This window comes from Aristolochia californica, unplaced genomic scaffold (genome assembly GCF_029961685.1).
Source record: "Aristolochia californica isolate CCGP_79_NKW_82.1479 unplaced genomic scaffold, dmAriCali1.0.hap1 SCAF_16, whole genome shotgun sequence".
Taxonomy (NCBI): Eukaryota; Viridiplantae; Streptophyta; class Magnoliopsida; order Piperales; family Aristolochiaceae; genus Aristolochia; species Aristolochia californica.
This window is the reverse complement of record NW_027181837.1, coordinates 20,488,134-20,502,853: the sequence shown is the minus strand read 5'-3', so window position 1 is coordinate 20,502,853 and position 14,720 is coordinate 20,488,134. Positions and strand designations below refer to the sequence as shown.

At 38.5% G+C, this 14,720-nt stretch overlaps 2 protein-coding genes across 4 annotated transcripts; one reads left to right on the top strand and one right to left on the bottom strand.

Annotated features, from left to right (window-relative positions):
• Positions 1–839: 839 nt before the first annotated feature.
• On the top strand, positions 840–8,182 carry LOC137952902 (subtilisin-like protease SBT2.3). The gene is made up of 10 exons (XM_068800008.1): positions 840–1,465; positions 2,557–2,710; positions 2,885–3,282; positions 3,619–3,714; positions 3,812–3,884; positions 4,212–4,494; positions 5,408–5,739; positions 6,457–6,727; positions 6,837–7,118; positions 7,616–8,182. The coding sequence occupies exons 1-10, from the start codon at positions 1,263–1,265 to the stop codon at positions 8,035–8,037; spliced, it is 2,514 nt and encodes an 837-aa protein (XP_068656109.1). The 5' UTR covers positions 840–1,262; the 3' UTR covers positions 8,038–8,182.
• Positions 5,510–14,557, bottom strand: LOC137952901 (protein FAR1-RELATED SEQUENCE 5-like). 3 transcript variants are annotated; one of them, XM_068800006.1, is made up of 11 exons: positions 14,438–14,557; positions 13,515–13,569; positions 10,515–13,399; positions 10,395–10,429; positions 10,244–10,316; positions 10,088–10,166; positions 9,953–9,994; positions 9,296–9,862; positions 8,789–9,171; positions 8,412–8,462; positions 5,510–5,722 (listed from the first exon to the last, which is right to left on the bottom strand). In XM_068800006.1, the coding sequence occupies exons 3-8, from the start codon at positions 13,361–13,363 to the stop codon at positions 9,821–9,823; spliced, it is 3,120 nt and encodes a 1,039-aa protein (XP_068656107.1). In that variant the 5' UTR covers positions 13,364–13,399; positions 13,515–13,569; positions 14,438–14,557; the 3' UTR covers positions 5,510–5,722; positions 8,412–8,462; positions 8,789–9,171; positions 9,296–9,820. The 3 variants fall into 3 exon arrangements, with proteins under 3 accessions (XP_068656107.1, XP_068656106.1, XP_068656108.1); XM_068800005.1 differs by lacking the exons at positions 5,510–5,722; positions 8,412–8,462 and having other exon boundaries at positions 8,615–9,171; XM_068800007.1 differs by lacking the exons at positions 5,510–5,722; positions 8,412–8,462; positions 13,515–13,569; positions 14,438–14,557 and having other exon boundaries at positions 8,615–9,171; positions 10,515–13,472.
• Positions 14,558–14,720: the final 163 nt, after the last annotated feature.

Genomic DNA, 14,720 nt, shown 5'->3' with positions numbered 1-14,720 from the left:
GATGATCCGAGAGACAAGTTAAAATTAATAGTAATCTCTTTGTATATAAATATGATGTACGGAATAAGAAAGATAGATGTTACCCAAAGTTAACAATTACCTGGGTAGTATATGGAATTTTAAGCAATCCGGAAAAGAAATATGTGCGCTTAACCCCTTGAGGTTTGAAAGTTGAAGAAGATGGTGGGCTGAGAAAAGAGTCGCACCATAGTGGCAGGTCCAGTCAAGAGAGAGAGAAAGAGAGAAGAAAAGAGGTAGCTTGTGACTCTCTCTAATTCATTTGTCTCATTAAACTATTTAGAGCGTAGGAAGAGAACAAGGGACTGTGATGTCTGGAAAGGCTGTACCATCGACCTTCCCCATCCATTCCCCATATGAATACATTTATAACGTCTCTCTATCTCTTCCGTGGAACTGTGTGTTCTCAGGAGGGGGGCTTTTTTCTCATTCATTGTCTAGCTGTTTTTCTGCTCTGGGATGTAGAGCAGCAGTACGTGACACACCAAGCCACGGCGACCCTACAATAGAAAGAAAGAAAATGAAACCAGGAAAGGGACCTTCGACTCCTACTACAAACGTTCATATTCTCTCACACCACCCAAGAAAGAAAAGAACACTAGAATCTCATCTCAGTGCTCATTCATCTTTGATGAACTAACGAAGGATGCTTTTCTCCCCAAAAATCTCTTCTTTTTTTGTTAACTCCTTCTGCTTAGCTGGCAATTTCTTAGCTAAATTCCGAAAAAGGGTATTAACTCTGTCACGAAGTGCTGCAGGTTCTCTCTACAACCACTTTTACAACTTTACGTGATAACGGTGTAAAGCTTGGCGTTCATTGCAGATAGAGGTCTCCTCACTTTGTTTCTTGGGGTTCTTGGAGAAGAAGAAACAGAGACTGGGTTTCATTGAGTGTGCGATTTTGGAGGAAAAGGGTGTCGGTATTTGCTTCTGCTGGTTCCAACCGAAGTCATCATTTGTTTTTTTTTTTTTCTCTTTTTCTACGGAGTCTGGAAAACTGGGTGACTCAATTCACGGAGTTTTGAAGCTGTGGCAGATTCTCTTCTGAGCTATTTGCATATAGAAGAGAAAGAGTGACTGAGGATTGAAGCTCTACTTAGCTATCTTCACATAACAGAGTGGTTCTCTATTTTGGTGGTGTATTTACAGTTTGAAGAAGGTGTTGAGTTTAATGGGGGAGTTACTGTTGATGTTTTGAATTGGTAGAACTGTATTTTGTTGGGTACTGCTTGGAGTGCCTTAAAATGGAGAGCATTTATTTGCTGCATTTATTTGTGTTACTACTGGGATTTGGAGGCCCGGTCTTGTGCCAGGATGATTTCGATGCTGCGGTCTATATTGTTACTCTGAAGCAGGCTCCGGCAGCTCACTACTACAATTATATGAAACTACAGACTACTCATTTCAATGGTGCTCCAGGAAGATTGAACCACCCGCATAAATCATGGTACTTCTTTTATCCTCTCTAACGGTTGAAATAGTTAATTTTTTTCTTACCATTCCCTTTATTGCTTTTCTATTCTTCAGTCTATTGATCAACAAGTTTCAATTAGCAGTTGTTTTCGGGCGTCTACAGTCGCCACTGTTTCAAAGTTTACCAGATTTTTGCCATATGTGGTCCATTGTTGCAGTATTTGCAATCTCATTTGCTGAGAGCTCATTATGACATGGTTGACCATGACCATGCCACAGGGACCATCTGTCTGCCGTTATTTGTAGTTCTCAAAAGTTCTTAGATGAATAACAGTCAACAGAAAGGGATGAGTTTTTTCCCTTTTTCTAACCACAGCGCAATATTGTAAACTTTAGGTAACAATACCATGTTTTAAGTTTGCTGTGTAGGTTTTCCTCTATGAGTCTTGTTAAAGAATAATCCCACATGGATTAGTAAGTACAAATATCTTAAATTTATTACTTGAGAAAGAGGCTTCCTAAGGTAGCTAGTCATTTTGGGATGGGCCTTGGGCCTAACTTAACATGGTATCAAAGTAGGTACTCATATGTGCACCTAAACTATTTACTTATAGAACTACAAAAGAGGGCCTACACCTAAACTATCTACTTGTAGAGCCACAAAAGAGGGCCTACACCTAAACTGCCTACTCCTAAATTATCCACTTGTAGAACCACAAAAAGAGGGTCTACACGTGAAAGAGAGTGTTAAGGAATAGTCCCACATAGATTAGTGGGTACAAGTATCTTGAGTTTATTAGTTGAGAAAGAGGCTTCCTAAGGTGGCTAATCATTTGGGATGGGCCTTGGACCCAACTTATCAAGTCTGATTGTGGTATAGATGTAGAATTCTTGGTCTCTGCTCTTCTGTTTTGAGTTTCTTCATTTAGGATTCGTGGTTGGCTAGGGAATTCCAGTTAGTTTTTTGTGTCAACTGGGTAACGTATCTAACAATTCTTTGTTCATGCAGGAGATACTTAAGGGTTCTACATCTTTTTTTTTTCTCCAGGAAACTGGGTGCTTTTTGCAGTATTTTTATTTTCATTTCTGTTCTTAGTTGATTTCTCATTTGTTCTTGATATTCAGGAATGTGTCAAGATCTGACAGGAGTTACAGTTCTTATCTAATTAGAGTACAGAATTCATTACTAAGGCGAGTCTTTAGGGAGCAGAGCTATCTGAAACTTTACAGTTACCATTACTTAATTAATGGCTTTGCTCTTTTTGTTACTCCTCAACAGGTAACTTATTTGTTTATTTTCTAGTTTTTGTGTCAGAATTGTCTTATTATTGTTCCATTTTGTTTTCTTGAATAAAAATTGTTATTAATTTGGCCTTTTAAAGTCATTTGACAAAACTAGAACCTTGCAGCCAAATGCTTTAGATGATTAACTTGTTGATATTGATTTGTAAAGGCAGAGAAGCTTTCAAGGCGAAGAGAAGTGGCGAATGTAGTCTTAGATTTCTCTGTTAGAACTGCAACCACTCATACCCCAGAATTCTTGGGTCTGCCTCAAGGGGCCTGGGTGCAAGAAGGTGGGCCGAACTTTGCCGGAGAAGGAGTCGTAATAGGATTTATAGATACTGGCATTGATCCTACACACCCCAGTTTTGCTGATGACATTTCCAACAACAGTTATCCAGTTCCAGCCCACTTTTCTGGAGTATGTGAAGTTACAAGGGATTTTCCATCTGGATCCTGCAATAGGAAGCTTATTGGGGCCCGCCATTTTGCAGCCTCTGCAATAACCAGGGGAATCTTTAATGCCACTCAGGACTATGCTTCTCCATTTGATGGTGACGGCCATGGAACGTGAGCTTTTCTTCTTTCTCTCTCCTCCATGTCATCCAACACAAGGCAGCTCTTGAGTTTTTTTTTTTTTTTTGCCTTCTGTTCTTCATTTTATCCAATAAAAAGAAGTTGTTGTATTGTTCATCTTCTAATATACTGGCCTACTAAAATTGCCCACATGAGCAACCTAATCCAATTCTTGTATAATAATGAACATTTAAAAGTTCTTTTCTAACCCCAAAATTGAACACTAGTAGGCCCCTATCAATGTACAGTTAGTAATATGTGATCTAAGCTTTTTTTATAGAGTGGTTGCATCATTTTCTTTCCTCTCACTTAAAATTCTGGTTAATACAGGCATACAGCTTCCATTGCAGCTGGAAACCATGGGATTCCTGTCATTGTGGCTGACCATCACTTCGGAAATGCAAGTGGCATGGCACCTCGTACACAGTAATCAACTGAAATTTGGTTGTTTCATTACCAGTTGCAGTCACAAATGTGCATCTTTTGTCAGCAGTTTGATATTTTTGTTCTTAATGTATTTCAGCATTGCAGTTTATAAGGCCCTATACAAGAGCTTTGGTGGATTTGCTGCAGATGTCGTTGCTGCTATTGACCAGGTAGATGATTGAAGTTATCTTCAATCTGTACAAACCTTTTATTGTTTCTCAATCAAGGTTCATTTCCTTTTCTATCTTAGGGCATCTTTGGCTCATTTAAGTATTATAGGAATACAAGCAGCAGTGGACTTCTGTGAGGTTAAGTAAGAACACCCATAATGAAAATCCTTTGTAGCATACAATCTGCAGCCAAGTTTCCATGTTTTCCTACCATCACAAGCTCCAGCCAATTATTATACAGTCACCTTTTCGCCTCTAATCTGCTAATTTTCATTTAAAAATCTCTGTCCTTACGCCCCTTTTGATCTTTCTTGGCTATAATTTCAGGCAGCTCAAGATGGAGTTGACATAGTGAGTTTATCTATCACTCCCAACCGCAGACCTCCTGGGTTAGCAACATTCTTCAATCCAATAGACATGGCTTTGCTTTCAGCAGTGAAAACAGGTATCTTTGTTGTTCAAGCAGCAGGAAATACTGGACCTGCACCCAAGAGCATTTCTTCCTTCAGCCCATGGATTTTCACTGTTGGTGCAGCTGCTCATGACAGAGTTTATCAAAATACCCTTGTCCTTGGCAGCAACATTACCATCTCAGGGGTTGGACTTGCTCGTAAGTTTGCAACTATTCATCTCCAAGATTCTCGTTGTTTCGTTTTTGGTTTATTTTAGGTTCATTTATGTCTTCCATGGGGTTGGACTTGCTCGTAAGTTTGCAACTATTCATCTCCAAGATTCTCGTTGTTTCAGTTTTGGTTTGTTTTAGGTTCATTTATGTCTTCCATGTCTACGTGTTTTTTGGCTTTTTGTTGTCTCCCTCTTTTAAGCCCTGACTGATTCAAAAGGGTGGCGAAAGTAGAAAAAAAGTGAGTCTTCAGTTTCAGAAGATCCCTTTAATCTGCTCAAGACTCATTGTCATCTCCTTTGTTTTACTTTCTCTCTAAACCCACAAGGCTTATGAGAGTAAAAGGATAACTTTTGCCATTCAAAAAATAAAAAAAGGATAACAGTTAATCAGAACTCTTCAGAACCACTGGGTTCATCGTGATTTTGGTAAAAAGGTCTTTTAGTGATTTGGTCAAGTTCTTAAGAGTTCAATTAGTAAGATTAAAAGTGGACCAGCTTAGGTAGGTATATGTTATGTTATGTAGCTTTTTAAGTGAACTTGCTAAACTTTTCAAGTTTCTTTTAGGAACTTGAATTATATATCAATTATCTGTCAATGTAACACAAGTGCTAAAAACCAATTAGAAACCTTGAGGCCGACATGATTGGGATAATAATAGATCCTGCTAGTACCAAGTTGAGTCAAGTCATATGGTTCTTTGGTGACAAGATGCATTATCAGCAATTTTCACCATGTTGCTTCTGTGAAGCTATCAGTACATGTCTTCTCTAATATTGAAACATACAGGCCTTTGAAAAAAATTATTGCAACAAAAAGGTATGAGCTCTTTTGGAATGACGAGTTTGAAGTACCTTGTATTTGGTATACCTGAAAAGGCTGACTTGTATTCTACTTTCAGCGGGGACTGATGAAGATAAGATGTACACGTTGGTTTCTGCTACTCATGCTTTGATCAATGATACAAGTGATGTCAATGATGTCTATCTGGGCGAGTGCCAAGACTCAAGCCGAATAAATGAAAATTTGGTCAAAGGCAACTTACTGATATGTAGCTATTCAATCCGCTTTGTGCTTGGCCTGTCTAGCATCAAACAAGCACTGGAAACAGCCAGAAATCTCAGTGCTGTTGGCGTTGTTTTCTACATGGACCCATTTGTTATTGGGTTTCAGCTTAATCCAACTCCAATGAAGTTGCCCGGCCTGATAATTCCATCTGCAGATGATTCAAAGGTATAAATTAAATCCTATTTGTTTCTAACTCACTGCATAATCTTTCATAGTTGAGCTTACTTTCCAGAAGTTGGTGGGCACGCCAATATGCTCATTGGGCCCAGCGGACCCACCAATTACGGTTCAAATTATTTTTATTTTTAGTTTATCTTTCCTGATTTTACTGGATTTGATCAAATAGTGATCTTATCTATTTTGAATTTTAATTTTAATTTTAAGTTGAGTTTATCTTTTTTTATTTTATTGGATTTGATCAGATAGTGATTTTATCTATTTTGAATTTTAAATTTTGATTTAGTTATATATAGGCTATTACAGGATGCTGAATTCAGCTTTAATGATGAATTATTAAAATCTTCGTTTCTGGTCTTTCCTTCTCTCCCTCCCCTTTCTTCTTCTACCCCTTCTTCTTCTTTCTTCTCTATTATTCTTCTTCTAAATTATTTATCTCAATTCTCCTATTTCTCATTCCCAATTCTTTTTCTTTCTCTCTATTTTCTTTTTCTCTTTCTAATTCCAGTAATTAACTGCATACTTCTATTAAAATTCGCGCCTCATCCTGCATCAAGGAGTCTTGTAGATATCCAAATTCTAATTGTAATCTTTACTCTTTAAGAGGAGTAACATTTTAAGTTTCTAGTGACTGCTTTTTGAACTGTACCTTACTATGATTTTGTTCTGCTTTTGTTCTCTCTCTCTCTCTCTTCTTTTTGACAGGTTTTCCTCAAGTACTATAATAGTTCCTTGGAGAGAAATGAGACTTCGAACCAAATCTCTAAGTTTAAAGGCATTGCAAGAGTATTGGGTGGACTAAAACCCAATTATAGCAGTTCAGCTCCAAAAGTGATGTATTATTCTGCAAGAGGCCCTGATCCAGAAGATAGTTTTCTTGATGATGCTGATATACTGAAACCAAATCTGATTGCCCCTGGTAATCTCATCTGGGCTGCTTGGAGTTCTCTGGGGATGGATGCTGCTGAATTTGAAGGTAGGAGATGGAACAGACACATGAAGAGTGCTTTGGTCTTCCCTAAGGAACGATTTAAGTTTTTTACCTCATTTTTAACTTTTATTTTGATGCATAATTGATCAAACAGGAGAGAATTTTGCCATGATTTCTGGGACAAGTATGGCAGCACCTCATGTTGCTGGGCTTGCTGCACTGGTTAAACAAAAGTTTCCCAGTTTTAGTCCTTCAGCAATTGCTTCAGCTCTTTCAACAACTGCCTCAGCTTACAACAACCAAGGAGGTCCCATTATGGCCCAACGGTCATATAGCAACCCAGATTCAAACCAGTCGCCTGCAACTCCTTTTGACATGGGAAGTGGATTTGTGAATGCCACTGCCGCATTAGACCCTGGCCTGGTCCTTGATGCAAGTAAGTCCTTTGCCCGCATTTATTTTTGCAAGTGATATAAATATGCTCCTTTTTTGTTGAAAAACAGTTCAAATTTTTAGGAACAAGAAAAAAATTAAAATCAGGTTAGAAATTACCGTGTGTCATGGTCATGATTCATCATTCACTTTTTAAAAATTTTCTGAAAGGATCATGTTGGCGTGGTGTTTTGTCTCACATGCATTACAACTTGGATAATAATATGGGATAGATTTCTATTGTCTGACAGTACATGGGAACAAAGAATCCTCAAAAATTCTAATTTAGATTGGTTTTTAGTAATTCAGGTACAAATAATGCTGAAGTTCCACGATTTTCTCAATCTTTGACATGTTAATAGAAGAAACAAGACAATATTACTCACAACAAAGAAAAAGAGATTAAGATAACAACTCTGATATCATGTACTTTCTATTTGCAAAGATTTGTGTGGAAACCTTGGCTGATGCCTGAATCATTTTTTTGTTCATGCTTTACAGGCTTCGATGACTACATTTCATTTCTTTGTGGTATCAATGGATCCAATCCTGTTGTTTTGAATTACACTGGCCAGCCGTGTGGAAATTCTACCATGAATGGGATTGATCTGAACTTGCCTTCCATAACCATAGCCAAGCTTAACCAGTCAAAAACTGTTCAAAGAACTGTGACCAACATTGCAGACAATGAAACTTATGCTGTTAGTTGGAGTGCTCCTTACGGAGTTTCGGTTTCTGTGGATCCAACTCGTTTTTCCATATCTAACGGTCAAAAGAAGATATTAACTGTTGTCTTTAATGCTACCATGAACAGTACCTCCGCCAGTTTTGGAAGAATTGGGCTCTATGGGAACAAGGGGCATATTGCCACAATTCCACTATCCGTTATAATGAAGATTGTGTCTAACACCACATACTGCTGAAAGATATCCTTATGGGGGCGTGTCTGTTTTCTTGTATGTTTATTGACCCATTCTTTTACTTCTTTAATGTTCTGTAAATGACATTGTCTCCTTGATATGTAGAATAGTTGTCCACTTAATAATATAAGAGTCTCTTTTGCATTTATGAGTTACTAATTTCCAAGTCTACTTTGTAAGGTAGAGAAGAGTTTTATACTTTGAGTGCAAGCGATACCCAAAAATCACCAATAAAAAGATTACTACGGCATAAAAGTCAGGAAAACTAGTGCCCATGTGAAAGCACTTCCACTCTTTGTAAGTAAATATCTTGTAATTTTGTGTGTGTCAAAGAATGCATGCTTTGGCTTATTTAAATCAATACGCAACACACTTACCTCGGACAGCCATGATGGTGCTTTCGTTCAGTAGATTCCATACCGATACTTCTGTTCAAGAGAAGATGAAAATAGCTCTGCTTCAATTATGGACAATGAATAACTAAATATTTTACTGGGGGAGTAAACTCTCATCATGGTAGGCAACATAAAAGTGATCTGTTGACAGATCTGCTGGTTAAGGAGATGTGTGAACAAATGAGTATTCCAAAGATTTTTGTATATCGAGTTGTCGGATATTTGCAACAATAGAGCCCACAGGTCACACCACCAAGGGCTGTATTATGAGATAGTGGGACTAATGGTCTCAAAGTGTGTAAACCTAAGGTGGAACAAACTGCTATAATGAAACTAGAGAAATATGTACAGAATAATACATGCAATACACGCTTTTGCCCTTCTCATTACTCCGTGTGCAGCTTTCTTCTCCGGTATGCTATTTCATCTTCTGATGAAGTTTTCTTCTTCTAGTGCGAGATGGTAACCGATCCTATATATGCATTTTTCATCTGATTTGTCAGGTACTAGTATGTGAAAATCAACTTGAACATATGGCTGCCAGTCAAAAATTGCCAGGGTCTCCAGAAGCCTTGTAAACAGTTTTTCTCAGAGCTAATGGAACTTGAGTATGGCATGAGGTGTGTGGCTCGTTGTTTCCAAGAACTTGAGAGAGACAGAATTTATCAAATAGAAGTCATCAGAGCCTGGAATAGCTGCAGAGTGAAAAAACACCTGAAATCTGGCAATTATTCTCTTAACACTGCGAGGAAAAAGAATAAGAAACATTTAAGAAATCAGAACAACAAAGTGATTCACAAATGTTGATCAAAAGAGAAATGAATAATCAATCAAGAAAACATCTTTTCGAAGATGATATTACCAACCTTGGTTCTGTACCAAACACAAACCAATTACCCAAAAGAGCTTCATCAGCCACTCAGCTGATCGGTCTGGTGCATAAAGACCAAGCTATCTCCTGATCATCATTGAGAGAAGAAGAGGTCCCAACTGAACACTCTAAAGTACTTCCAATCGCATTTACCAAGGTAGAGACTGTTTTATTTTGTTTTATACACAAGTCTCACCTCCAAAATACCAAGAAAAGACAAAAGTCACATAGATGAAGTAGGAAAGAGAGAACAACCACATATTATTTGCTGGATTCATAGAAATACTAAATCTTCCATCTATGTTTACAAGTTAAAGCACAATAAGGTACATGAATACAGATATGTATAGCTGAGATCCTTCCCAGACAATGACTGGACAAAAGGGGAAGAAGATACAAAGAGGCTTTCTGTTAATTGCTTGTAACAAAAAAAAAGATGGAATGTTCACAAAGAGAGAACGAAAGAACAAACTCAAAGCCTGATAAAATACAGTAAGAAGGGAATACATGCCAAAAATGTTCATGGTCCAGGTGAGGCTCGTGTTCCAGTCATGGAGAACTCCTACAACAAGGTTTAAAAACTTCATCAACTTAAAAAGCCAATATTGGGAAAAACATGGACAAAGGAATAGTTTGTAGATTGTCAGTGTACCTCATTTACATTGAAAAGCCTTGGATTTGTGAGATTAGTTATCTGGTTGAGGTATGCTGCTTAGTTTTATAGAAAATAGAGCACCAAAACCAAGATCAAAGAAAATAACGACAGATCCATTCAGAACCATCATACCTGAAAAAAACTGTTGGCCCCAAAACTGGGGAGACCAGGAGTGCCATGTGCATCAAAATGATCACCCAAGGAAAGACACCTGTTATATTTTCATTTTTGTTCAATGCAACATAAAAATCATATGCTTGGATACCAATTGAAGGACAGTCTACTCACAAAATTCCATCTGAGAATCCTGACTGATCTGCACCAAGCATGCTATGGCCACGTAGATCACTTGGGCCAGGGTCTAGCCAAATAATAAGTGAGCATAAATCAGAATATGGATCAGATTTCTTTGTCAAACGGCTTGGAAACAGAAACATACCTAACATCATGCCACCGCCAGTACCGAAACATCCGCTAAGAGACAAGAAAAAGATAAGTCTTTCTTAAAAAAATTCAGGAATAAAATTTCAATCAAGTCATAAAGCATATAAGGAAGTACCCAATGGGCCTCGATCTTGGACAAACAGACTTGTCGTGACCATGCTCCTTACAGAGACTACATTTAGCACTCTTTGCAGTTTTCTCTACACCAAGTTTTGAACTAGAGTTTCGTGGCCGTCCTCTTGCCTTCGATTGTTGTGGATCACACAAAGATATGCTGTTTGGTGTATTATCCACCTCACTTTGAATGAAATAATCCCCCTGACTACTGCCACTTGCTTGAGTCTCAACCTGTGGGACCCTAGCAACCTTTTTCCTGGAAGCAACAATTTTATCCCAAGCTTCTCTAAGGGCTCGCACTGCCACATCATAGTCCTGGACAGATGAGGCCCCTGCCTCACCACATCTAATTGCTTGTTTGCACAAGTCACTGTAACGCAATGAGAAAGATTTACGACAGTTTGTTTGCATTGCAACACCTCGTCTGTCCAAGCCAACCCCACTTTTAGCATTTCTTGTCCATCGTTCTAAGATGTAATATGGTGGCACTGATATTATATCTGATGCTGTCAATACGATTAATGCATGCCTACAGAGAATGCCTGAAAATTCAAACATCAGGCAACTGCAGCTAACTCTCTTTTCAGGCACATTGAAAGTGACTGTACATGATCTTCTTTGCTCCTCATAGCTTGACACACTGTATGTTTGAATTGCCCCCTCCTCTCTAATTTTATTAGCCACATAGCCAAGACTTTCATATATTTCCTCCTGGAATTGTAAAAAAACTGTTCGTGTATAGATGTCCACCATGTGCTTTTCAATTGGCAATCTTGATTTTAACATTGGTTTGACACGTACTGTTTGAACATCCTCTTCAAGTTCCTTCTCAAATCGACTAGTTAAAGCTCTTTCATAATGCATAATGAAGTCTTGCAAGGTGGTGCTCGCATTCAGAAAACCATTAAAAAATGAATCTATAGTTTCACTTCTTTGACTGGTGGGCAACTGAGCAAGAAATGTGTCTCGCAAATAAACCGGTACCCATCTTTGACGAGCATTATATAGTGATTGAAGCCATTCATTTTCCTTGAGTTTGTATTTACTGATAATGGACTTCCAAGCAGACTCAAACTCATAAATTGTCTCACTCAGGCTTACACACTTCAAGAACTCCTCCTGAAAGGGCAGGAATGTACTGTTTACATGTGACAACTGCTTCAGGACTTCATTTAGAATTTCCCATGGGCAAAAACAATGATGAGTTTTTGTAAAAACTTGTGCTATTGCAGCTTCTATGCCTTCATCTTGATTAGTAATCATGGTGACAGGATGGCGACCAGACATAGCTTCAAGCCATGTCTTGAATAACCAAACAAATGATGATTCAATTTCTTTGAAGAGCAAGACACAACCAAATAGTATAGGCTGTTGATGATGGTTCAGTCCTGTGAATGAAGCAAAAGGAATTTCAAAATTTTCTGTCTTGAACATTGTGTTGAAACAGACCACATCACCAAAGTAGTTGTAAGCTAACCTTGATCTAGCATCAGCCCACAAAACACAGCACAAAGATTCATCTTCATCCTGTTGTGTAGCATAAAAGAAAGCAGGATTTTCAGACTGCATCCGCTTCAAGTAGTCAAGGATACTTTGGGTACTTCTTTCAGGGCTTCTTTTTCTCTTCTGAATAGTTTTGACACAGTTGATGATGCCTTCTTCAGCGGTATCTGAATTGTTAATTTGCAGTTCAATTCCACTAGACACCATACTTGTTTCACTTTTGCCCATTTTTTCCTCCTCAGAACCTTCCATCAATTTTGTTGAGGCATCAGATGCATTGCTCTGTGTTTTAATGCAACGTAATTTACTTGGATCTAGAAGAGCATGGTTATGTTCTTTTACAACCTTTGCAACAACCCACTTTCCATTACTTTGTTTTTTTACCATAATCATTGCTTCACAGCCTAACCTTGTGATGGCTCGTGGTCGATATATTCTCTCTTTCTTATTTTCATGCTGCTTAGCACGAAACCCCTCTTTGCAACAAACAAATTTCCTAGCAATAACTTCTCCATCTTTCCTAGAACGACGGTTCTTGCTTATACGACTCCTAAAACCAGTTCTCCTGGCGTATGTACTGTAAAATATCCTAGCTGCCTCCTCAGATTCAAGCTCCATGCCCTCATATGGTTCCATATTTCCATTTTCTTCTAGATTTCCAAGTTCTTCAGGAGCTTCCATCATTCCATACTCCTCGTCTGTACAAGATTTAGCACATAATTTTTTCGAATCAGATGCAACCTTGTGTGATCGAAGGGCCTGAGCTTCGCTTGGGCTAAGTAAGTCATGATTGTGTTCCTTGACGAATTTTGTGACTGCCCACTTTCCAGAAACAGTCCTTTTTACGGTAATCATGGCTCCACAGCCCTCCCTAGTCACTGCCCGTTGCCTCCTGCTTCGACCTCCAGTGTTTCCCTGTCTATTAGCACGATAGCCCTCTTTGGAACAGACAAAATTCCTAGCTATATTTTCCCCATCTTTCCTCGAACGGCGATTTCTACTCACACGGCTACCAAAACCAGCCTGCATAGCATATTCATTATAGAAAACCCTTGCAGCTTCTTCAGATTCAAATTTCATACCTTCATATGGTTCTATAACTGTTACCCCTGAACTCCCTACCACATCACCATTCTTGATGGCAAAATGATGTTCTACTTCTGGTGCTATGCAATATTCGTTTGGATCATTGTGGTGAAGAGCCCCCCCAGAGTTTTCTCCCCCTTCATGATGTGTAACAGCCATATGTCCAACATTAAGTGGTACATGACATCTGGTGGGATCATCTTCAGATGAAATATGACATTCAGTCAAAGCATCATCTTCATTTGGATTGCCATCCATTATAGGGTTTAGGGTTTAGGGTCCTTCACATAAAAGCTGGTCAAGAAACAATTACATGAAAGAGATATTGCTGACGTTAGTGGGTTAGAAAATACAAATGTCAAAAGAGAGAGAGAGAGAGAGAGAGAGAGAGAGGGAGCATTTCCCAAACCTTATACAGGACTTGCAAGCTCCACAGGCTACCGAAATGAGCACCTGCTACATTCCTGAAAGTAGTTCATGAATAACAACACACCATGAGGAAGATCTCCTTGTGCTACACAATTTTTTTAAAATAGTTATACATATAAAAAGAATTTGAAGTAATAAATTATTTGTAGAAAGTACTGACTCTAGATATGAAAATTACAGAGTGTAAGGGTCTTGATGTGGATTAGACAATAAATCCTGTATTTACAAGAAATAAGGTTGTCCTTTGTGTAGTATATATCTTGTCATTAACGTTAAATTCATTCTCCCTTGGTAGAGGAATATGGTATAAGCAAATAGATTTGAGTTTTTGTGATTATCCAAACACAGTTATTTTTTTCTACACAATTCAACCATCACACTGCACAGTATTCAATCATCTTGAGGAAATTAAGAACAATGATCCACCTCATTTCATTATTCAGCTGCACTTCGGATTAAAGGAGGGTTCTGCAACAGCCATCGCCACTAGTAAACTAAATTAAAACGCTCAAAACTTGTAGTTCAAGAAAGAGCAATCTCAATACCGATAATAACATTAATTCAGCAAAGAAGCACAAGAAAGAGAAATGAAAGGAAACGAACAAAAGCATATGACAGTTTGAAGCAGTCGCAATTAGAGTATAAAATTCTCGTTACATCCATAACTTCAGCTGTAAAACAGTAGCAAATGGCTTTATTCCAACACGAGCGACTCACGCGAAAAATAACTAATCCCATCAAGCTGAACTGCATCCAAACCACGCACCAAAAGAAATTCAACGACCAATTTGTCCAATTCAAGAACGCAGGACAATTGAATCCATTACAAAAGATTCTCCGGATGAAGAGATTCTGACCAACAATTTAGAAGATCAATCAGAAGAGAAGATGAAAGAGACCCACCGTAAATTTAAAATATCTCGAGTTTGAATGCATGTTTCATCTGTATCCTTCTCTCTGTTATTCTTCTCGGTTCGATTCATAAAGACAGAGACAGAGCCGGGAAGAACGAATGGGGGGGAAAATTTTTGTTAGGGTTTGGTAGTCCGAAGGACTACCATCGGTCTCCCACGATTTGATGCCCCCAGTCGGGAGAGGGCACGTGACTTATCAGACGAATGGCTCGCTAGTCGAACAAAATAAAACGATTCGGACATTCGTTTATGGATCCGGGTATTTTATCCGC